The 26,664-nt window shown below is 29.2% G+C and overlaps 1 protein-coding gene across 1 annotated transcript; it reads left to right on the top strand.

Annotated features, from left to right (window-relative positions):
- Nucleotides 1–1,721: 1,721 nt before the first annotated feature.
- Nucleotides 1,722–19,087, top strand: LOC112602858. Its single transcript, XM_025351195.1, has 3 exons — nt 1,722–2,819; nt 15,152–15,921; nt 17,605–19,087. The coding sequence occupies exons 1-3, from the start codon at nt 1,919–1,921 to the stop codon at nt 18,349–18,351; spliced, it is 2,418 nt and encodes an 805-aa protein (XP_025206980.1). The 5' UTR covers nt 1,722–1,918; the 3' UTR covers nt 18,352–19,087.
- The last annotated feature ends 7,577 nt before the right edge of the window (nt 19,088–26,664 follow it).

Raw genomic sequence — 26,664 nt, 5'->3', positions numbered from 1 at the left:
AGTTCTGAACTCTCTAAATTGATTTTTATTCACGGGACGAATAAAACCACTAATCATACTCACAAAACAATTTTTGAACCTTATAGATAATAGACCATAATTATATATGTTATAGTATGGAAAGTTCCTACAATTAATATTTTTTGAACTAGAATCGTTATTTTTGATCCAATTACGTCAAAATTTGAACATTAAATATTCCTGTATAATAAAAATTATACAAATATATTTTTAATAATTTTTAATTTCTTTAAAATAACTTATGAGAAAATGTGTACTATATTTTTAATCTCTTTTGAATATGACAAAAAAAATTATCTATAATAATAATTTAAAAATAAAGTCGAAAATTTAAAATGCAAATAAATAGCTTAAAACAAGCCAAAATATTAAAAAAATTATATTTTTTTTTTAGAAATTGGTAATTTAAATATTCGAGAAAACTTTCAAGTATAATTTTATGATTTAATTTTGTTAAAAATTTATGTTATGACGTAAATATTTACATTTTTGCATGCTTAGTTTTTTTCTGATTATTTTGTAAAGTAAGAACTGGAAATTTAATATTTTTTACCCCTCTAAACTCTAAAGTACCGACTATAAATATCCAATTAGTTACTAAAAACCGTCCTTAAAGTTTATGCATTTTTACTACTTCAAAAAGAGATAACTGACACAAAAAAACCTACATATTATTACAAAACCAATACATTCATTGCTTCGCTTAGAATCTAAAATAAATGTTTTATATTTTAATATGACCTATTATATACATAAGTTTGATAATTATGACGGATTTAAACATGACATTACATCACTCATCACTCAGACCCAATAACTTATAATTAAATATTGTATACACCTTAAATAACTTTATACATACCTACATATTTAACTTTACTTATTAAATTAAAATTATTATTTACTATTTAGACATACTACTTTATACTCGAGTTTGTGTCTTAGCGAAGCCGATGATCAACTTAAATATATTATGGGTTTTGATATTTTTAGTTATATTAATGTATCATAAATAAATATTATTAATTAATGTCAATTTAATTATTTAACTTTATCTATTTGTTCAGTAAATATTTTAGAAATATTTAAATTTACCTTATACTCCCATCATTTTTAATCAAAATCGGTCAAATCCATTAAATTAAATTTTTATATTATAGGTATTAGGTATGTAGGCCACAATATCCGGATGGGAGTATCCGGATCGTCTTTAAAACTTTCAATTATGGGTGGTTACGTTTTATATTTACAAATACTTCGCATACTTACGCCTACCATATATTGTGATAAAACATACAAAAATTTCAAAATGACCGATTTATTTGTATATTATAATATTTAAAAATTTTAATCTTTAAAAACTAAAAGTCATATTTATTTTTAGCACTTTTACTTAGCATTAAGCATTACCACGTCAATTATTAGTTTAATTATATTAATGTTTTGTTTTAAAATTTTAGTAAAAACCTATAATATATTGAATCTACTATTTGTGTACAATTTTTATTTTTATTTGATTTAGAACAAATGTTAAGTAGTTTTAAGGATTATAAACTGTGAATAAAAATTACGATTATATTTAATATGCATCGAGGACATTATCTCGTTTTCGCTTGGCAGCGCTGCCTACTTTATGCTCCTTTCAAATACCAACTACGAACCGGTACCACTACTACTTCCACTATACTGCCGTAGTACACCTGAAACTTCGACTATCAGTTACTCTTCAAACGTCTACTTGTTGTGTCTTATTTTTGTGTACAGTGTATGGTTTGCGTCGTGTCGCGGTTTTGAATGTTTTTATTTTTATATTCTGTGTTTTAGTGATTTACTTTATTTAGTGTATAGCATAGCACTTTTTACATGTGTATCTGTTAGCCGAGAAATAGATTCAATTATGAAAAAAGACATAAAAAAAAGTTCGTACTATGTTTGGTTTCTCGGAGCTCAGGAATGTAAGAATGTGAGAGACGTAGAAAGCATAATTCCCGTGATATCGACTTTGGCGGAAAGGGAAAAGAAAGTGACACCGTATAAGTTCACTCTCCAAGTAAGTCACAGGGGATTAAAGATCGTGCACAATGTTTCAGCATTGATTTCGTTGCCGGGTGGCAAAAGTTCGAAAAGTGACTTGGTTAAGCACCTGATCCCCGATCACGCGGTTACCTGCGTCCATCAGGACGAGGACCTGGTGGCCGTAATCTTACTCCTCTACAACCCCGTTACTAAGTGGCCCGTTCATGTGCACGTCTACCGTTGTGACACTGTAGAGACGGCTACTTTGCTCTCCACACAATTGCGAATGCTGGTGGACCGGCCGGAGAATAAGAAGAAACTCAATGACATCGAATCGAGACTACAGACGAAATCCGAAACACACTGCAACGTTCGAAATGAACGAAAAAGAGAATCTCCGCCACAACCGCCGTTATCGCCCGAAAGCGGGGTGCCGGGTACAGACCATGTGACGACCCTGTACGATTCGTTGGCGGCCGAGTTGAAAAAGAAATTGGGTACTGGAGGCAAGACAGGTGGTGTTCCGATTTTGTTGCCGCCCAGAGATTATGATACCGTCCACAGACATCGCGGAAATCTAAACGGTATCGACTTTAGACGGTGCATGAGTGCTAATATCGTTGGTGTCAACAGTACTGGTGCAAGACTGCAGCAAGATTTTCGAAGATCCGGTACGAAAATGGGATCGAGTGGTGGGTCTAGCGGGATAGGATCGGATCACGCACCCAGTCCGGAACAATATGAACCGGAAAACGCATACGCGGATAATAACTCGTCGTCAGGTATAGCACTATATATTTATTATCTTAATATAATAATATGATTAATATAAATTAATATGATACACGATTTTATGATAAGTATACACTGTCATATGTGTTGAAAATATAGTTGCACTATACAGATTCAAATAACTAAAATTAGCCATTAAATATTTTAATAATACATAACTAATAAAATCTTAGTTGAGTATAAAACCAGTCATTATGACCAGTTACAACCTGTGTTAGGTATATTTTAATAATTTTTATACAAATTTATTATTATTTTATACATTTATTAAGCGTTATACATTTTAAATCACCTGTAAATTTTAATGGATCACTCAAAATATTTGATTTTTTTCTATAAATATAATTTTTTTATGTTAAAATTAATGTACAGGTATATTAAATTTTTATTGATCGTAAAATGTCCCGTTCGTTTACCATTTAACGCTATTATTATATTATATTTTAATGTATAGGTATTATATTGTTTATAAATTCATATAAGAATTAATATGAATTTTAATCAGTTAGTAGGTAGATATTATTATTATTATCAAATTGTATAATTTAATTCAAATGCAAATAATAGGTAGTTACCCTTCACAAGATTTTCCACCAGTTTTACTGGTATTTCTGTGTAATATTAAATGTTGCTCTTTAAGCTTGTACTCTTACAGCATTAATACGTTTATATAATCTTGAATATTTCATACGTTTAGTTTTCGATGGGCAATGACTGCAGTTATCCATTATAATTTAAAGATGTGGGTAATATTTTGTAAGAATGCCAAAAATCTTTTTAGTGGATACCATATGTAGCTACATGGGGCTTAACACGATTACGATTTACCTTTTTACCTGAAAAAAACACTACACGATTGTGCACTTTTTACCTTTTTATATTTGAAAAAATACAACATAATTGCGCACAAAATTAATTTAATTTTATATTGTCAGCTTAAATGATTATAGTTTAAATACTATAGTTCTAAATCTGAACTAGGTGTTTGAAACAATTTTTTTCACACAAATTTTTACCCTCGGAAGATGTAGAAGATGCTTTTGCTTATTTAATTGAAAATAGCCCTACTGATAATTTTGAATTCACTGATTATATTATATTCAATAATTATTAATAAACTAATACCACTTTTCCACCGATTTTATGGGCAACAGAAGCTGAACCTTCAACATAGGCAAGAACTTAAAGTAATTAGGTAAAAGGTGCACAATCGTTTTGTATTTTCTCAAATATGAAAAGGTAAAAAGTGCGCGCAATCGTGTTGCACCGACCACATGCATAGCATAGCTGCATTGTGCATAAAAATTTAGAATGCTATTCCAATTAAATTAAATTTATTGAGTTTGGATCTCGTTTAAATAGTTAGGTACCTACTTATATATTTACTATACACTAGCTGTATAAATATTTATTATTTTCGTATTTTTCTATGTAACAGTTTTGTAAACTGAACCTATAATTATGCATTCATTTGAGTGTAATAAAAAGCCTATACATCATAATAGTATTATAGTACATTTAACATCGTATTAAGAACCAAACCTTTATTTTATTTCTATCTCAAACTAAAATTAAAAAAAAAAAAAAATTAAAATAGGTTTTAATGATATGATACCCAAACGTGTATGTGGGTCAAACGATTGTTGTCCTCTTTTAAGTCACCCAACCAGCTTTAGCACGTGCCACATATGCTATAGCTCATAAAAATTAGCTGAACATAATAAGCATAGCATGCAGTGACTTTCTAATGACGTTTTTTTATCATCAAAAATGTATACTTATAATGTAGTCGAATTCTACGCTTTTTTTTTACCATATTTTTCGCAAAAGGGAAATCAATTCATTACAGATTAGTGTTGTTGAATTAGTAAATGTGTTTCTAATGGCTTAAAACAATGTAAACATTCTGTAACATTCTGTAACATTATAATAACTTTTTTTATACATTGGTACTCAAAACATTTGCTGTTAGTTAGTATGTTTTCCTAAGTACAGCAAGCATGTACAATTATTATGATTCGTATTGTTATTGTACACTTGAGTTTAACTTCTCTCATGGATGGCTAAAACTCTATTTTCTACGATTGAAGACTTGACTTCATATTTAGATATTTACCCGAAAACTTTAACAATAATTTGAACAGTAATTCCATGGTCTCACATATTTGTGCACGAATATTTTATCAATTAAAAGAAAATCGGCAGATTTTAAATTGTTTAGACTCTGAGCGTTTATTTCACATTGAAGTATTAAGTATTTATACTTTAAGGGGTCTCTTCACTCTAAACTTCCTGAAATTATTGTATCTAATTTTATCGATTAATTAAGTTTATTATTCAACACATCTGACGGCTAACAGATACTTTAAATTAAAAAAAAAAAGATTCTGAACGTATTTTAACGAAGTTACTTATTTATTTAACAGTGTATTACTAACTTTTTTTTAGAAAGCACTTTCGAACAGCGAAAGAATTCAGTATGCTTTATACAGTGCATGTAGTATGCACCTTTACTATTATACTATTATGTATATTGTATAGTAATTATCTCTGTACTAATAATATAATAATTATTAGGAAATGAAAACCATACAGATTTCAGTAAACATTCATTATTTATATAATCTAACCGTTTTTTGTTTTTGTTTTGGTAAACCAACATCTGTTAATCACCTTGTTTTAACGCGATATAATAGCAATGTTCAAATTAAAAATAATAGTACACTAATCGTTCACAGAACCGAGGTGAACGAAACGAGACGAGTGTCAAACACACGATCTCTGTATCACATTTTTCGTTACGTCGTTGTAGGTCCTCGTGTTAAAAAATATGACCTCACTGCTCTAAAATATAGTTGTTTGAAAAAATACGACATCAGTTAAATGTCTATTGTATTTGAAAATAAAAATTACAATACTTCAGTATTAACACGAATGTAATATAATTAATAATTATTCATTTTGGTTCCGATAATACGTATTCCGAAATCGTTTTTTTTAAATTTTAATTAACTAAATCACGGTGGGCTATAACTCAATATTTTATCTCGTTAGAACAATACTTTGTTATACATTATTATAATGTGTAATGAAGAGTTTTACTCGATTTCTATTATGTTGGTGTTGATAACTTATTTTTTTTTTTTCATCTCTCGGCCGTTGTCGATTTGTACGGTGAATCTCTTCTGCCCAAAATAAATCGTACGAGCAGGTACTTCCGCAGTGATCATTCTCATGTAGACTTTAGCCAAATCATAGTGCATACATTATGTTTAGGTATACACTTCTGTAATAGTGCTATGTAGATAAAACAGCGACAAGAGTCAACCGACTGTGACTGAGTATTTCCTTTGAAGTTATGCGCTGAAAAAAATACCAGCTATATCGACCTTGAACGTTCATTCACTTCTTCTCGTCCATCTTAATTTGGTAAAACTGCTATATCTACGTTTTACCCAGCTGTTATGCATTCCACAATAAACGTCTCAGAGTTTCCCTTTCCCCTTGCACGGACCACAAAAATTCTTTACAATTATTGTTCTTTTTACAACTCGGCAATGCGTCTGCATTCGTATATTAGTTGGTTATGCGTAAACGCAATACTCACACGACGTATCTCGCATTAGGTTAAGGTAAAACGGATAAAATACAAACATAATAATATAATATTATCATTACGATACGTAGAGCAGATCACCCGTTCGTCTCGACCGCCGCGACACACGGCGGCGCGTTTTCTATAGTCGACACGTACGCAGGACTTGTTATGATCATTATTATAACAGTGAGAGTGAGTTTATCCTCCACGTTTTTTACTATTATAATAATAATGTTGTAAAAGGCATACACATACACACACACACACACACATCAAACATGGGGGGGTACGCATAGTATCGGGCACGATATTATTATAGAGGCGTACATCGTCATCGTTTTACAATTTATAATATTATTATTATTTTTATTTTAATATTATGTACCTACCTACCTGCGGTAACGGTGCTGCGTCGTCGTCGTGGGTGTAACAGGATGACAAATATGAAACCGGTTTTTGGTTTTACATCATGTAGCACCGACTGGTGTAGGTACATCAACAACAATAATCATTGTAATAATAATAATAATACGTACGCAGTTCACGCACAGGACCTCGTCCTAGGCGGTAGGTACGACTTATGACACTGGCGCATATAATGTGCGCGCGGCATATATGATTGCATTCATTGTGTTTGATACGTATTTGACATGCTCTGCGAACTGTGTCGTTTACAACTATGATGCGTGTGTGTAGGAACTACTAAGTGTGTGGATAGAAGATTTTTTTTATATATATAAATATATATTAGTATAATAAGACATTATTTTTTTATTAATTACATAAAATATTGGACAACAATATTATTATCAACTAACAGAAAACGAATGCCTTTCATTGAAAATAAAACAAATTCACTGCGTATAACGCCTGCGGCATGTGCCAAGTATTTGCTGTATTAAATTACACATAGAATTTTTTTTTTGATTTTTAAATTAACGCGTAATTCATTACACAACTTAATCAGATATCTATTGCTTATATTATATACACTATCTCACTTATCATCCGCCGTCAAAGATATTCGAACAGTTATGTGTTGTAATTTACAATCATATTGCAGGTTTACTCGACGCATAATAAATAATTTATTATTATTGGTATACGTGTAGACATTTAGAATCGTTTCAACAACTTAACGAGCGTCAACTTTAGGTGTACGACGCATAATTCCAATGCCGGTTGTGGTGCGCTGAGGATTAAAAAGTGTTAAAATTCTCAAACCACTAATCATTCGGCCAATTGCACATCCTAGACGAGTTATTCAAACCACAACGTGTTTTTAGATAACCCTCTAGACTCTAGAGTTCAGATCTTTGAACGACTCGTTTTTAAGTATCGTGCGCGTTCTTGATTTTTGCAAATATTTTACCCGTAGTATCGTGTTTGTCTCGAAAAAAACTCGGTGGTCCGTACACATAAATGTATATTGTATACCTATACATGCGATTTTGAAATCTTACAATTCGATAGACTAGTAGTAATTTATTATACAGCGAGGTAAATTTCCAAAGTATTTTAGTTGCACGTGTACTTCGTAACTCGAATATAGGTAATGAATTGCCAATGATAGTGTTGCGTAAGAGATGCATAAATCTTAAAAACCAATGACCTATACTGTGACAGAAAAAATAAATAAATACGTTGTATTGTAGTAGAAGTAAATGTACTTGTTAAATATTTTAACCCTTATTTTAATTTAATAATAGGTACATACTTTGATTTGGCACCTGTTAATATATAATATTACGTATATTTTTTAGAATAAAATTGATAATTTAAAGAAAGAAACACGTTCTAAACATTTTGATGTTTGAATTTCTGTAGTAATTATTTGAAATTATTTATCAAATTAACTAAAAAGAAATTATTATCTTTTATATTTAATTGTATACAGCAAAACTATGATCATAAATAAAAAATAGTGACAGATTTTATTTTATTACGGTTAAAAAAAAAAAATAAATAAATCACCATGTAATATATCACAAATACAATAGGAATATCTCATGACGTGTTCTATAAGCATGATACTTATTTATGATTTCAGATCGATAAAACATGCAAATATTTGTAAAAGTTTTAAAATTTTTAAAAACGTGATTGTACCAACACAAAATTAATTTATAGGTATTTTGTATGTTAATCACTTTTTTAAAATTATTATTACTATTGGCTGATGGACTTCTGGTAAGTAGAGTTGGTTCTGAAAATTTTATCTAATAAAACTAATTACAATTGTTTGAGATATCTTTTAACGTGATTTCATATAATTTTTTTTCATAACCACAACCATTCAATAAATAATACAAAAATATTTCAATTATTATTATCATAAATACCCTATACAAATATCTATTTTTTATTTTAATAATAAAACTATTAATGCATTCAATAAACTTTAGATGATCTAACTATACAACACAAGCTAGTAAACCATAATTGATGAGTTCAGCCGTATAGAAATGTTCTACGAAAAGTACTAAAATTCATTAATAAATAGCTCTCAATATTAAAAAAAAAATTAAGCTTATTTTTTTGATGGTACAAGTAGCAAACAAATGATTTAACAATTTAAAATACTTTTTTATCGATCCGTTATAATCCTAATCAGATTCTAACGACTCAAAAATATTATGATACACTCAGTTCAAAAAAACATCATAATTTATTTTATAGCTATTATATAAGATTTAAAGTAAATTACAATATTTTATATAATAATATTACCTAACTGTGTACTGAATTAGCATAAAATTTAGTTTTAATGTATTTATTTTGATGAAATATAATAGTATACCTATATAATATACTTATTATGTATGTGCTAAAAGTAGGTATCGTATCACCTTAATTATCTACGTGGTAAATCAATATAATATGTCTAAATGTTGTTTTTTCCACATTAATCTATTAGAATTTTGCGTCATAAAATTGAGATTTGCTTACGGATGTTAATTTTTTTTTAAACTTATTTAAATTTATTGATATGTCACGGTTTTATAGAGGTAATAAGAATAATACAAGACTTTTACGATGCACTGTATACAAAAAAAAAAAAAAAATGTTTATTTAAAGTGAACTTATCTATGTAGCATAATAAGTATAGACGCATTTTAAAAATAATTATTTATTTTAGACAAACGTATTTAAATTGATCTAGAAATTGTTTAAAATAATGTGGATATCATAATTTATCTCTAATATTATTATTGTCGAAGAAGCTTTTTATAAATATTTTTTATTTGACTTATTAATTACATTACACTTAAAAATTTCACTATTTATTAGAAGGTTATTGTATCAGAGGTCATTTTCGTGTCTAGATAATAAAATATTAATATAAACACGATGAGAAGTAGAAACTTCACCGTCCAAGATATATCATCTTGGTTTATAGCTGCTAACACCCGAAGTGGTTCTTGTACAAAAAATAGTTGTGTATGACCCATTTATTGTGTACTGTACGTCTGTACGTATAACGATTTATATATATATATATATTATATATACGAGTAAATTTAAGTATTTAAGTGTCTATATAATATATCATTGATCTGCGTATAAGATTTACTAAGGTATATAATTGTGCGCATAATATAATATGTACGTTATGTTAAGGTATAATATTAAGTATCCTTATAACTTTTTTTTTATGTAGTTAATGTAGATGATGAAATGGCTCCTATTACTATAAAATTAATAAATATGCAAATTCATTTATTTCTCATTGCATAATACTGCAAAGCTTTATAATATTTTATAATTTTTATATTTTATTCAGAAAATTCATACATTTCATGTACATAATGTAAACTCGGTAATGATTAGTAATTTTAACGCTGTTAGAATTATAGTAATTATATTAATGTGGTTTTTGAAAATTATGATTTGCGAAGAGGTAATTCTTACATGCGTTTCATTTGTAATTATTAGGAAATCGTAACAAACGTATATTTCATAAAACAGTGAAATAATATTAAATCATAGATAATTATATATATATATATATGTATTATATGGGTCAGAATTTCTTAAACTTTTTATCCGTGGAACTATTTTTGATATTCACTCTTATTGCGGAACCCCTGGGTTTTTTTTTAGCTTCTTTTTTTTTTTTTTTAGTTATTGACGATAAAAATTATAATTATTTCATGTAATAATAATTATAATAGTATTATTGAGTATAGAATCTATACTATAGACTATACCATATATATTATTATAAAAACATTTTTTTTCCCCCACTAGGCACTAATAATCTTTAGTTAGATATTTTAAAGTATTTTCTTTAACATTTTGAAAAAAAATTACTTGAAAAGCTGAATTATAGGTATCCAAACTAACGCTATTTTCGCGTAGTTTCAGCACATTATATATATATATATATAACGTATAGAATCCCCAAAATGTCTATGTTAAACAATAGTTATAAATATACCCAATAACGAGGGTCAGGATTTTTTTATTCAGGGTAGGGAGAAGCTTAACACTTTCTTGAATGATAATGTAACGTCTAATGTTTATTGATAAAATAATATGATTGTTAGATTTTTTATTGTTACGCTTATGTAACACCTGCAAGATTTAGTTAATACTGTTAAGTCATAAAATACTAAATATTATATATACAGAGATATAACCCCTTCCCCTTTTCTTGACAACACAACTGAATATAGTATATATCTATTATAATTAAATATATTATTGTTCATAACGTTAAGGAAAATGATCTTTCCTCGAATCTATTTTTTTTTTAACTATCCAATCTAGTATATTATACTATTGCTCTAAATATTTCAATACAAACATTTTTAATCCTAATGATAAACATAAAAAATAAAAAATAAATGCACAATTTTAAATTTTGATAATTTTTTTGTCATGAAGTCCGAATAATAAATTATAATGTAGTGAATAAATTCGAGTAATAATATGGATAAGTGATAAAGGTACTTAATTAAACAAATTATAATTTTATGGTTTTGCCTAAATATTGAATATTTATTATCTCTAAACAAACTACTTTCTAACATACCTAGTAATGTATATTATACTGATTATCTCTTCACCTAGGATTTATTTTCAAATTACTATTGAAATATTCGTAATAGTCTATGCATACTGTACAGTATGTTAAAATTAATTTGAAACTCTGCAGTAGCCCAAATTCAAAATGAGATACAAATATTTTAGTGCATTTTAGTATAGTAGGTATATTATAACTAATTGTCACACTTTTAGTCATAATTAACAAATATGTTTTAGCTTATAATAATGGCCAAACCAACTAAAAAGTGCAAAAACTGTAGATTAGGTATTGACAGGAAAATTGTATCTCTTCATATAGTTAGTAATTTAGTAATAAAATAACATTTAAATTTATAATTTTTTTAATCAAGTCACGGTTCGTGCAATGTTTATTTTGATTTGGAAACGTGCCTATTACCCTGATTTCTGGCAAAAAAGTATTTTGACACGTTGCCCAAAAACACTACGTAAAGCAAACGTAGACCAGCAAATTCATAAGATTGCTCGTGACATTATATACGTAACAAACGCAAGGAGATGAAATTTTATGTACTCCTTGCGTTATAAATGCAGCACCCGACAACCGGCTTCATTCAATTCTAAAGTCTTTTATAATATTACTATACTATAACACGCAGAGGAAATTCAACAGAACTCCTGATGCATATTATATACCTTTCAGGTTAACCGTATACATGTAGACTATTTATTTTGATTCTGAATATCTTTTGACGTTTGGTAAAGAGAGCCGTGATAGCGTCCAATCGCAGGACTTTCACACGGCACGATTCTTCGCCAAGATAATTATTATTATAGACATGGTTTGAGTCAGAGGTCGTCGATACGATGAAAACCGTCTTATCTTCGCCCGAATATGACGGCCAAACAAGGCATACCGTACGTTTTATTATACTTGTATACGTATTTGTCATTTGACTATGGCTATAGAATTAAAGATATTTTTATAATAATATAGATTTTGTTCGTAAACACTTCCTACACCGTCAATCAAACAAAATATAATCACAATATAAATACACATGTTTTCCAACAGAAAATAATGATCACCGATTATCGTATACACGTCATATTACCATAATATATTATAATATTATATACCAATACGGCAATACCGACCGTATAAGTATTATAAGTATTAATATTCGTGCTTAATTAAATTTTGTTTCATTTCATTATAAATTGTAGACTTAAATTTCTCCACCTATTATAGTGATGAATTAATCATTACAAAAATATCGATTGTAAAAAGAAACACAAGCATGCGTTACTGCATGCCAAGTTGAATAACGGTAAATGGCCCGGAGCACTTGAGTAAAATTCATCTGGTGCACTTTCTCCATACGAATTTTTAGTAATCTCTTGTATATAACTATTTACAATTTAAAATATATAATTACCTAATTAATAAAACATGTTTTTAAAATTATACATTTTAAATATAATTATGAGAATGTCGCAATAATTTAAAATACTGCATTTTTAATAATTAATAATTACTTGTTTTTAAGTTTACAGCAATAGATATGAGTTTTAAATAAATTTTAACTACTGGTATTTAACGTAAGTTATAAAATCTATAAATAAAATAATTTTCACATAATAAATATAATAACGACAGTAATCCATAAAATATACTAGTTTAGGTGGGCCTGTAGAAGGAAGTCATGCATTCTGTCAATAAATTATATGTTTTATTTTTAGACTGTAAATATAATAATAGTAATCCACTAAAAATATTATTTTATATTTATTCTATTTCTCCAACTAATTTGGATACATAAATAGTTTTATAAGGACAATAGTTTAATTTTTACTGCTACGTATCGATATATGTATTTGGATACGCTATCTTTCGTATAAGCAAATTTCGCCGATTCGGCATTATTTGCGTAGTTTTTATTGAGATTAAATTATATTTCATGTAAAATTGTATGCATTTTTAAGTTTTAATGTAGATTTTCTTATCAATTTTTACAAATCATAAATTGGAAAATTTATTATCATTAAATTACTCTAACCATATAATTACAATATCGATTGTTATACAACAATCAACGCTAGACATAAATCTAATCGATAATTTTTTTAACATTATAAAATTATTCATTTTATTCACCAAATAATTTTTAAAATTAAAAATTATTCTTGATAATATTATTAAATTATAAAAAGGGGGCAATGCCTTCATCAATTTTTATAGGTAAACAGTTGCCGCCTCGCCACTTACGTATACTAGTTTACGCCTGTTTGTAATTTACAACTGTACCAACTTATATGTAGCTGGTAGCTGTGGGTTATTAAGTCATCTTTGTGTAGAGAAATAATTTCATAGGTCCAATATCTACATAAAAATACATAGAGACCTGTACAAAATATAGGTATATATATCGTGTTCTGTAGTTCAATACAATTCCGTGGCTTTTTGTGTACGATTCTATTTTGTGGCGAACCGCCAATTCATACGTAATATGACCTCCTTCTCATGCCCTCTTGCAGTGGCTGAATAAAAAACCGTGTGAATTGTGCCGGATAGACGATTAAAATAAAACTACAATTGTTTTGCTACAAATATTGTAAATGTATAGTGTAAACATAAACGGCGAGTACTACTATTTTCATATATCGATACGTTTAATCTAAGTCTTATATTATATTGTGCCTATACGTTTAGTTGTAACTAATTCGATATGCGTTCAATCAATTATATCCGTATAGTTTAACTTGCGGTCGTCTTTTACATGCATATTGTTGTAATGGTTATTAATTATAATGAATAATAATATACTATTTATTCATATTCATAATATACTTTACTTCGGTCAGCGTTTTGAGCGGCGTCGTCAAGAGAAAAGTATTTCTCGAGGTCAAAACATAAAATTTTAGTTTTCTAGGTAAACTGTTTAAGTATATTAACCTAATCGGTTAACCGAAACAATACGAATATAATATTTAATTTTAGTGCAGAATAACAACAACTTTTAAAGTTGTTATTAGCAAGGCGCTTTGATTGTTGGTTTATAATTTATCATATACGAGCAGTTTATATAATACACATGTTATTTATTAGCTATAGCTTGTTTATAATAATAAAAAACGTGTTTAAGTCGTCCTTAAAACTATTTTTATCAGCTATTTTATAATACGTAATAAACACCAATCATAATTTAAAATTTAAATTGATTTTTATTGAATAAATTTTTTTTTTTTTTATAATTTTAGTCATGTCAAAAATAATTATAGCTCAATAATATATACATTATACATAGATACAATTAGTAGTTTTACTTGACGTTTATTAAAAATTACACTGTTATAGACATAAAGAAGTTAATAAATCGTACCTATTTATAAATAATTATATGTCTCCGAATAAATCATGTTATTTTTGTTAAATTAACCTACATAAATATTTGCATTTTTGGTGGGTAACTGAAACGGTTGCTAAAACCAGTTTATTTTAATACGTTTAAAAATAATTTGTTATTTCGTTTGTTGTCTTTATAAGGTTTCATAGGCTATATGGTAATTTTTTACGTTTAAAGTTAACATAAAAAACAACGATGACAACCATAATATTAAGAATTATTTTTTGACTAATAATTATTATTTTATTTAAATACCTACACCTATACAATACATATTTTTAATAAAGCTATTTAAATATATTTTTAGATGATGACTGGAACGCGAGTCCGTTAGAAGAACCATTGTTTGCAAAACCAACCAATGAGCATCCGTTACCCAGAATCAGGAGACAAGACAGTGGTGTTGACAGTAGCAGTAGTCCAGTTACATCACCAGAAAAAGACTATTACAATGGGAGACAAGAGCTACAACAACATAACAATGTTACAAATTTTAAACGCCAAAACTTAAATAATAATAATAATAATAATAATATTTCACCAAATCTGAGAGAAAAATATTCAGATCGTAATGTTGCGTTGGTCCAACCGAGACCGAGAAATTGTGATGCGACCAAGAACTCTGCGCAGATGCCCATAACCGTGCCTGAACACAGGAAAAAACCTGTAGAAATTAGACAGAGGACACCGTCTCCAAATCGTTTGACAGTTAGAGAATCTCCACGAGAGAGATTCAAGGATGCCAAAGAAAAGTTCCTTATGCTGGAAAAAGAACGGATTGAGGAGCAACAATCAGAACTAAAGAAGCGTCTTGAACGACAACGTAGAGAAAACGTTATGCCCATGATTAGATCAGTGGTCAGAGACTCTTGTAATTGGTCACGAAGTCACCATTCAGACGATGAAGAAATGGATAGGAATCGGTATGATGACGATGGTGACTACAACGACGATCGTTTTGGCCAACAGGTGGAAAAAAATTACAGAAGAACCAATCGACCGAAAGAACGTTCGGATACTGATTACAATGATGGTTATTCAAAACAAATTTCCAACAGACAACCGAGGAACTATCAGGTAAATTTAAATTTTAAAATAAAATATTCTCGCGAAAACAGAATATTAAATATGCTGTTATCATCAATATTTTTATTAGTTTTTAGTATTGTCTTTATATAAATATTTAATAATGATAAAATTTGGACCTTTTCTATTTTGATTTAGAGATTTGCGACTAGCCATAAGTTAATTATCTAATATATTTTGTATACTGGTTTATATACAATTTCCATTTTCATATTAAATCATAATACCTATATATAATGATTTTTAAATTCAATTTGTACAAATAGATTTGTTTCTATATGATGCTGAAAAAGAAATTATAATTATTAATTTTCTTTTGATCGTTTCCGAGAAAAAAATTCACAATTTCTATATTTTTGCAAACATTTATATTGTTTGTCGAAAGCTTATTTATTTATTTATTTATTTTTTGTAAAATAAGATAAGAGTAAATTAAAAAATAAACCATCGACACATCAAAAAAATAATATGGTCACAGTTACAATATCAATATAATATCTCACATCGACTATTTTATTATGATATATTCCAGTGAAATAAGAAAGCTGTTGCTACTTGCAATATTATTTTATTGAATTACAACCATGGACGGTGGTCTAAGACTATTATATTGTGGTTACTTTTACAGTAAACGTAATTGATGGAAATGACTATACCTATTGCATATTTAAAATAAAACTACAATTTATAATGTATTGTTCCTAAATAATTCTCACCAAACAGTTGATTTTATTCGTCCAGAACGGAGATCCCGCTGTATTTATAGGTGGCCTCATTATTAATTTAGTAAGGAACATCAAGAGAACGTCGTAACCACCTGTGTTGTCTTCGTCTTATTAACGCATGATATAATAAAATGTACCAATTTTGTGCGGTTAGCTTAAATAATAGAATGAGTGAATTGACCTATTGACTAACATTAAGGTAAAAGCGTTATCTGAGTTTTTTTTGTTGGTGTTTTACGGTATTTTAATTTTTAAGACAGTTATGAGCGCTTTTAAATATTAATATATTACATATTTATAACTTACTTACAAATTGAACTATTGTAAAAACCTAATGAGAAAACTAGATAATATTTTTACCATTATTTTAGGTTAGATCAATTTACTAAAAAATTTAAGCTAACAACAAAAAATTGGAACTGCTAAAACTGTCCAGTAGTTTCTGAGATTAGCCGATAGTATAAAATACTAATTCCATATTTAAATATATTATATATTATAAGTTAACGATATAAAAGCAAAGTAGGAACTATAATAATATTATACGACCAGTCCGCCGAGGCACCAGAAACCCGTTACGATTTAAAAAAAAAACAGTGACTCAAAAGTTATATTTTTTAGTATTATATAGTATGTAATCGTTAACCACGCTGATTTTTTTTTACTACAACGGTTGCCGAGTTCCTAGATTAATTGGACGAGTTATATCTATTATAACTTAATAAATATAATATATTCGTCCTAAATTTATGGTGGAAGTGCAAGAATCATAAAATTATTGGGCTTTAAAACCACTCGTTTCTACCTGAGCGGTAACTCACTTGCACCCTATCACGTTTTAGGACAACTCGCAATATTATATGATTGATTGTATGGATAATATATACAAATGTATTACGAAGTGTGATCAAAATTTAAACCAGTATTTTTTATTTTCGAATTTCCACAGCACGATCTCAACGAATCCAGATTGGTGCCGAGAAGTTATTCAGCCGAAGACTTCCCGAAATCGGACCACAACTACCGGCCACCGCCACCAGAAGACCGGCGCAAAAACTCACCACGTCGGGCCGCGGTACCGGAAGCTCCTCGAGCCGCGCCCAGGCGGAATCGTTACAACGACGTGTCGCCGCCACCGCCGGAACTATCATCGCGAGCGAACGACTACAAACGGCGGTCGGCCGCGTACGCTTACGAAGACGACGGTGGCTGTTGTCCGCCTCCGTGTTACGGAGGCAGAGCGCGCGGCGAACCGGACATCCGGGAGGCGGACGACGACGACGACTACGACGACGACGGTCTGCCGCCAACGACATCAGTCGGCCGAGAGTACAAGCGGCGATCGGCGGTGTACGCTTACGAGGATCGCCACCCGCACCATCACCAACATCCGCAGCACAAACCCCATCGTCAAAACCACCACCACCAACAACAACAACAACAACAGCAAGACCTCGGCGGCAGTGGTTACGGCAGCAGTAGACGGGAAACGATGTCGGACAGGCGAGCGGTGCAGGTGGCGCCCGAGGACAGCCTCTCGCCGATTTCGCCCAGATACAGGCACAGCTATGCGGAAGCGTATCACAGGCATCAGCACCAGCAGGCACAGGCACCGCAAGAACCTGCGATGTACCGTCACAACGGTTCGTTGCAGTCGTCCGGTCGAATCGGAATCGCAGCGATACATCCCTATTGATGTGTGTTATCATCGTTCTCGTTACGAATACCGGAATACGTGATAATGTAACGACGCGCGACCGAATATAACAATACACAATCTATTGTATATAATACAATATGTCATAATTTTACATTTTTACCCACTGAGTGACGCGACGATGTTACTATTATTTGTCGGACGAAGACGATCTGACAATAATAATGATATTGATTATTGTGAATTTTTTTTCCTTGTTTACTTTGTTTTTCTATTTTTACGAGCTTAATTTTTCGTTGATAACGTCACGTGCTATATTGTGAATTTCGTAGGTTACCCGCAGGTTGCCAGAAAATTTTTTAAAAACTTATCGAGATCGTCTATTCATTGTAACACAATACACTTAGTCAATTTATTAATTTTTGTCTTTTCGAAGAAACAAAATATATACACGTTAACATAGTATAAACGGTCTAGAGAGTTTTTAGATTTATACCTTTTATACATCTTGTCTACCTGACTACCTATCTGTAGGCGATTTTATAGTTTTATAGCTAAATCACTTTCTGACTATTTTACGGTATAAATTATCGAATAACTACTTAATAATTGACAAACATTTAAAGTTTTAGAAGTCGACGAGTGAAGCAATCTAAGAAAGTAAAATCTTAAACAGTCGTACGATATTACTCAAAAAACCACGGAAAAATCCTATGAATCAAATTGTAAATAATTGTTTGCTCATTTATTAATAAACGCATTCATTATTTTGTCATACGCGTACATATTACATGTTATTATGTATATATTACAAAGACATGTTAAACTTGCATCATTATATTATGCTCGTTTGTTTTTTTATTTCACTCGATAAAATCTGTACGTGTGTTAGTATTTATTTATACGTACTTATTTGTGTGTTAAAAACGATCGTAAATAGTATAAATACTAACACTAATTAATTACTATAAATACTTTATGATATAATTATTAGTAACTAATTCTTACTATATGGATACCTAGTGTACCACCTATATCAAATGTATTGATACTTAATATTTTTTTCTATATTTTTTTAGTTATGTATTACTTATTAAAATTTTGTAAATAATTGATTATTATTTTGTTTTAATTGAATTGGTTTTTCCGATTTAACTATTAGTATACTATCATCACATCATATAAAATTAATTTTTACAGTTAAAAATACAAATGATTAGTACTTAGGTGTTATAATTTGATTATGTTTGAGTAATTGGCTATCAAGCTTTACATGACTAGATCTATAGTTCAGTCTAGAGTGGTTTTTGTTTTACTGATAAAATATTATTCGTAATTGAAGCAGTGGCAAATGAAAGTGATTAATAACAATAATGCACTAATTTCACTGATAAAATGTACGTAAGTATAAAAACTATATTCCAGTATGCAGTAATACTATTATATATTATATATTGTACACTGGAATTTATTGTTGTTTTGTATAGTAAATATAGAACTTATAGATGCGGAATAGTTGCGATTTATAATTTGTTATTAACGGATTTTTTTTTTTTTAACGTACTCTTCTATAATTGAATAATAGTGTTTTTTATGAACACACATTATGCATTTTTCATGTTTAAATTGATATACCGACTATATACGAATGGCGTATAATATAATAATTATTTAACTTACCTAAGTTTAATTTGAATTGTACAACACTATATTATATAAATATATATATACACGTAATTACGTGACGCTTGCAAAGTACACATTTATACGGTTAAACATTCCAATGGAATTTCGTCGCATTACTATTACTAAACATTTCAACAATTTTCAACATTAATACTCATGATGACAACTCGAGAACAGCTTGAACGACATAAATCGAACGGCACAAAAGCTGACAGTCGCGTTTTCTCAAACATTGGCAACCGATGACGGTAAAAACTTAAAATCATGGTCACTCGTTCGTGAGCATACCGTAAACAATGAGGAACGCATTTAACCGAATTTATACCACGGTCATAATGTTGACTTTATACCAAAATTAAAGATAAATACATATTATCTTGTAAATAGCGAGCAGAGAACCACGATTTTTGCCCATTGTCAGTATATTCTGTATAGATGTTGGCATTTATCGATGTTATCGGTTAAACAATAAACTTATTCTACTATTATTTAATCAATATATTTTATAGTGTAAATAGTTCTTAGTTCTATAATAATAAAATATAAAATACGTTGCTTATTTTGTTTGTCGACGATAAACACTAAAATTAACTAACTGATTTTGATTTTCACCATTGTTTAAAGAATCTCAATGAGAAGATATAGGTGTAGTCTACAAGCGTACTACTCGACTTCTGCCAACGAAAACTGAAAGGTAAAATATAATTATACTTATGGCGCTATCTATTCGGTTATTTATACCACTTAGTTAAAAAAAAAATATGAAAAACTCACCACTTGAGCATATTAGGTTACTAAATATATTAAACGTTTACAAAATCACAATAATTTTTATGTATAAAACGAAGTGGACGAGTTAGCAAGTTTCCTTATTTATAAGAAAGTTCCCAATGTTTGTCTGGAATAAACTCCAACATCACTTTCTTAATATATGTGAAGTTTTTCATATATTCTAATTGTAAATTTTTTTTTCAAAGAAAAAATAATTTACATAGACTATATAGTTATTATTCGACTGACGCAACTTCTGTACCCGTTAAACTAATTGATAAACAGAAAAATACACGCTTAGGTTCTACTAAAACATTTTTTTTTTTAATTTTTTAATTCTAAGTGATATGCATTGTTTTTTCTTGTGTATCTGACATTAATTTTAAGTTATAACTCACAATAATACATATTTCCATACTAAAATTAAAATCATACGGAATTTTAGCTAGACAATTTACACTATTGTTGTGGTTCATTAAAATAATTAATTGTATTTACAACTAAGCCTGTTGAAAGAAGCTACTTAATTTGAAAAAAAAGAAAAAATACGGCTTTTAAGAATTTAATGATTTAGCCAATATTATATAACTTTTTTTCTGAAAATTTCTATTTTTAAACTAGTAGTGTTGATCAAGGTTTTATATTGACGACGAAATAATAGCTCTTACACCTCGTTAATATTTGACGATTTTCAACAATATCTATTATACATCCATATTATGTAACACAAATTATCAAAATTCCTGATTCGTAAAATATTTTACTTTTTTTTTTTTTTAATCGATACTATAATTAAAGTCCACTATAAAATCATCTGAAATAATGAAAGATACTTAATTTATTCTATTTCAATAGGTATTATTCTCTAACTTTTTGTTTACGTAGACATCTAAGTAAATAAATTGTGATCAAATATATTTTCAAACAAACATAATAGTAATTAACGTATTATTTTTTCAAAAATTACGACTTTAAAGTATATGGTCCTTAAATTAAATATTGAAATTGTTGAAAACAGTCGATCATACTTAAAAAAATTATTTAAATAGTGACCTCATTCTTACCCGTGATAGAATTAAAATTAATAATCTCCATTTTGTTATTAGAATTTATAACTCGAAAAACTTGAAATATATAAAATACATTCAACTATAATAGAATGTTATTAGTAATTTTAAGATTAAAGTAAAACGAATAAAAATTTTTTAACGTTTTGTTAAAAGTATATTACATACAATCATACCTAATATATAGTACCCATACCCATTATTATAAAATATCAAAACATAAGTAATTCATACAAACATTACCAACTAATATACTGATATAATTAGGTATATTGCATTTATAAATGAAAAATTGTATTAAATTTTAAAGGTTGTAAATTTAAAAAAAATTTATACAAAAATTAAAAAAAATTTCAAAAGTCTTAAATAATTTAAAAAGAGCTAAAATAATATTTTAAATTATACAACGCTTAGAAAATTCTAATATAAAATATATTTCGAAGAAAATTTCAAAGCATTACGTTTTTAATTTTTGAATTACAACAAATAATATGTTTCGTCAAAATATCCCCGTTTCCTAATCATATGTCATTCCCCCTATGATTATTGAAATAATTACTGAGAATTTGTTTACTTTTGATGATCTGGCCTCTCTTCCTACCATCACAAAAAACTAAATAATCATCCCTAAAGCTTAAAATGAAGTATTTTCGGCCCAATTGTCATAAAAAAATACGGAAATAAAACCATAAAATTATTTAACCAATAATACATTCACAACTTAATTCAAAATCTAAAATTCAATTAATAAGTTTACATTTTAGTACATTACATAATACATTTTCATAAAATATTTTAACATGTAAAAGTAATATTAACTAGAGCCTTGAAAAACTAAATTTTAAGTCTAGTTATATTTAGTGACTATAATAACTTTTGTATTGTATGAAATTTAATAGTTGGTTAAAAATAAAAGCGTAAAAGTGTGATTTAATGAATTGTTAATTTTAGCTATTACCACAAATAATTTTATTTTAGTTAAATTTGCTAATAATATAAAATTTTAGACGTTTTAATCGTGATAGATAAAATTATGATACATAAATATATTTATAATATGCTTAGTATTTGTGTTTGTAATCCAACCGTTTTTTATTTTATTTTTGACAGTTACTTTTTAATAACAGCTTAAAATTATTTAGACACGTAGCTTAGTAGGTATAGTCATGGAAAAACATAATTAATTTTAGTTTCACAACAACTTTTTTTTTTTATTTATTTATTTTGCAACTATGCTATTTTATTTAAAAATCATACCCTGTTTGCCCATATGGGCGATATAATAATCATGGATGATAATATGAAGCAGAATGTCACAAAAAATTTGCCGGACCTAATGAAAGTATGTAAACATGTAGCCATGTGAAGTTGGCGATAAATAAGGAATAGACCAAATATGTGATAATTACTAGTGACATATTTTTTGATGAAGATGAATCACACTTAAAATTCGACGGGATATAATTTCAATAAGTACATGCCTTTAAAGTTTAAATACCAGCTCTATTATATTAACATAAATTGTAGAAACTTTATGGTCTTTATGTATGTATACAACGAAAATTATTTAATGTTGATGGTAGAATAATCAATTTTAATTAACTAATTTACTAATAATATTAATAAAAAGATTAATAAATTCGTCAATAATTTCAATTCAAATTATTGAAAACATTTAATTTGATAGAGCTCAATAATTCTTTTTCTAATTTATTATAAAATAAATATTGGTACAAAAAAAACCCATTTCATTCATTTTTTTTTTTAACACATGTATTTATTTTAGTTGAAATTATCTATTCGCTTCATTAAAACTGTAGACGGTTTGAAATCAAACTTGAATTTTACGTATTATATAATTATATTTTATAATATAATATACGAAGATATTTTCAAAACATTTAGACTAATTTTCGGTTATTGCCTATTTACAGTTTATACCACGCATTACTAATAGTGAAATAAATTACCATAATAATTATTAACAGTCATATATTTATTAGACGATAATTTATTATAGGATGACCGCTGATAGACCGTCTCCGTTCAGGATCATTTTTATGTATGCAACGATTTATCATTGAATTTAAGTTTAACATATCCATTAGCGCAGCAGTGACCTACTCAATGACGGTAATGACGGTAGGTACACTCGAAATTCCTATTCTAGACCAGTGTGCGGTTAACGTCTACTTTCCCCCCTTTTCAGTTCTTCTTTATTATCGATTCGTTACCATCATTATTCGGTATCGCGAACAAAAAAAAAAAAAAACCACGACCAGCACGACAGTACATGATATAATTTAAATGTTACAATATTGTACACTTTATCCGCTTGCGGCCTGCAAGTTTGGTGTAACTAATTTTCGTGTCGGGAGTACAAAATATTATAATACGTATAAATCGATTGTACGTACGTCATCATCATATTACTGTGCGATACGCGTCGCCTTTAAGAACGACACATCGACTACGGAGGTGCAATAACGTTTAACGGGAAAAAGAGACGTTTTGCGCGCGATCGCTTTATTATTGTAACGCAGACAGCGGCGGCGCCACGATGAACGCGCGCGTGCCTCCAATATTGCTCGACTTGGCGGCCGACGCGCATTCTACCGGTCACGTCGGCGTCTCATCAAAAATCGAAATCGGTTATTTTCGTCGATACGCTGGCAGTGTGGTCAGGGCCGATATTGCGTAGGGAGGGGTAGAAGCCTGTGGTCTAGAAATGAGACGATGCCATTGCGATGACGGAAAGGAGCGGTGGATAGTGGCAAAGAAGGAAGTGTTCTGAGCGTGTTGTTGTGGCGGAGCGGCGAATAGAGTGAAAACTCCGTGTGAAAAGCGGAAACGATAGTGCCACCGAACGCCAATAAAGAGTTATAATGCACATTTTCGGCAGTGTATTATTATCATGCTCGACGCGTATTAATATTTCGTTTTGCGGTTGGAGAGCGATGTAATTGGTAAATTATGAATGGTGGGTCGTATGGGTGGCAGGGTCATGCGTATCCGTTGGGTCGATGTATATCGTTGTTGTATATTATTCATATAATAATAATAATAATAACTGTTGATTGACGACAACTTCACGTCGAATTTAATAATATATTAGGCATATATGTATATTTATAATTATGATTTATGAATATATAAATGTAAAATTATAGGTGTCGTTATTATAATATAATAAATATTATGTAAAGCTTGGAGCTTTAAATGCATATAACTATCTTATAAAGTGATTTGCTAAGCATACTGACTATATTTTATTTTTTAATAATTTATATTTTCGGAATTATTATACGTACCTATCTATCTATTTTATGAAACACATATTACCAGATACAATCAAGTTTTTTTTTTAATTGACAACCGCGTTTTTTTACTGTAAATATAGTAGAACCTCGATTATCCGTCTCCCCGATTAACCGTCTTTCTCGGTTAACCGTCAGGCATCACACTTGCACCGGATATTTATGCGTTGCAGTAAAATCTTATCGCCTTGTGTATGAATAGATATATTCGAAACTTTCCGGCAATATCTACTAGATAGCAATAGCCGATAGGTACATATGTATATATAAATTAAAAAATAATAATAATGTACCGATAAGTAATAATACCTAATTATATCAATATGCATGTCATAATTTAAAAAAAAATATTAAACAATATGTATGTATGTTTAAAAATGTCTGTTGCTCGCTTAATCGGAACGCTTAATCGTTCCTAGACTGACGGTCAGGGACGTCGTTTAGGGGGATTAGGTTATGCGGTTGCACCCTTTACTTTTAAAATAATATACTAATTAGCCTGCGTCCTGCTGAGATAATGCACAAAATTAAATCTTCTTAAATTGTATTTTAATTTTCATATTGACAATTTTTTAACAATGGTATCTATATAGGTACAGTCAATTATATTATTATGATTGTGAATTATTTATTATATTTTAGTTTTTAAATTGATTTTTACTGCCTATTTATATTGATGCGTTGATTCGGTCCATGAAATGTATAGAAATAATTAAAAGTAGGATAATGCGTACATATATTTACTTTTATATAGCCTGGTGAAATTTCAAAATGGCCTGCTTGAAACCTCGCACACCTAAAAAATAATCTGAAATGACGCCCCTGCTGACGGTTAATCGAGGTTCTAGTGTAATTCAAAACAGATCATTTAATGTAGTTTTAAATTCGAATGAAGAGCTTATAATTGGATGATTATTATTAATAATGGTTTTACGCGAAATAGATAACGGTCTAAAACAAATGACGCGCAGTGTAATATCTTGGTCGAGTATCTCGTACTCGCCACGTACACTCAAATATTTTTACACGTCATAACGTCTGAACCGTATGTATTAGTAATAGTTATTACTTATTATTGATTACTATAATTTTCAAATCATCATCATCGAAGCTCATCACCCTTCTTAACTTTAACGACGGCCGGACATGGCGCAACAATTACACCCGTTTTGTATTGCGTGTAAATTAGCGACGAACAGTTCGACAACTCAAAAACCGTTGTACGTCGGAATTCAAACATTACACATACCTATACGTAGTAACAATTATAGACAAAAAAACTGTCAATGATAAAAATCGAAAAAAAAAAATAAATAAAGGTTAAGCTTTTGATCGCATAAGAGACATTCGGCCTGTACGCCGGGCTCGTTCATGACACGGGGGGGGGGGGTCAATCGTTAACCTTTGGCCGGGGCCGCGGTGTTTGAGGCGGAGTAGAAGCAGATAAATCGGCTGTGCGCGGAAATCATGTCGTCTCGATCGGACGAAAAATTAGATAAAAATTTACTGCT

Source organism: Melanaphis sacchari, unplaced genomic scaffold (assembly GCF_002803265.2).
Source record: "Melanaphis sacchari strain LSU unplaced genomic scaffold, SCAv2.0 Contig91_pilon_pilon, whole genome shotgun sequence".
Lineage (NCBI taxonomy): Eukaryota > Metazoa > Arthropoda > Insecta > Hemiptera > Aphididae > Melanaphis > Melanaphis sacchari.
Note: the sequence above shows the minus strand (reverse complement) of the source record. Positions and strands in the feature narration are given on the sequence as shown.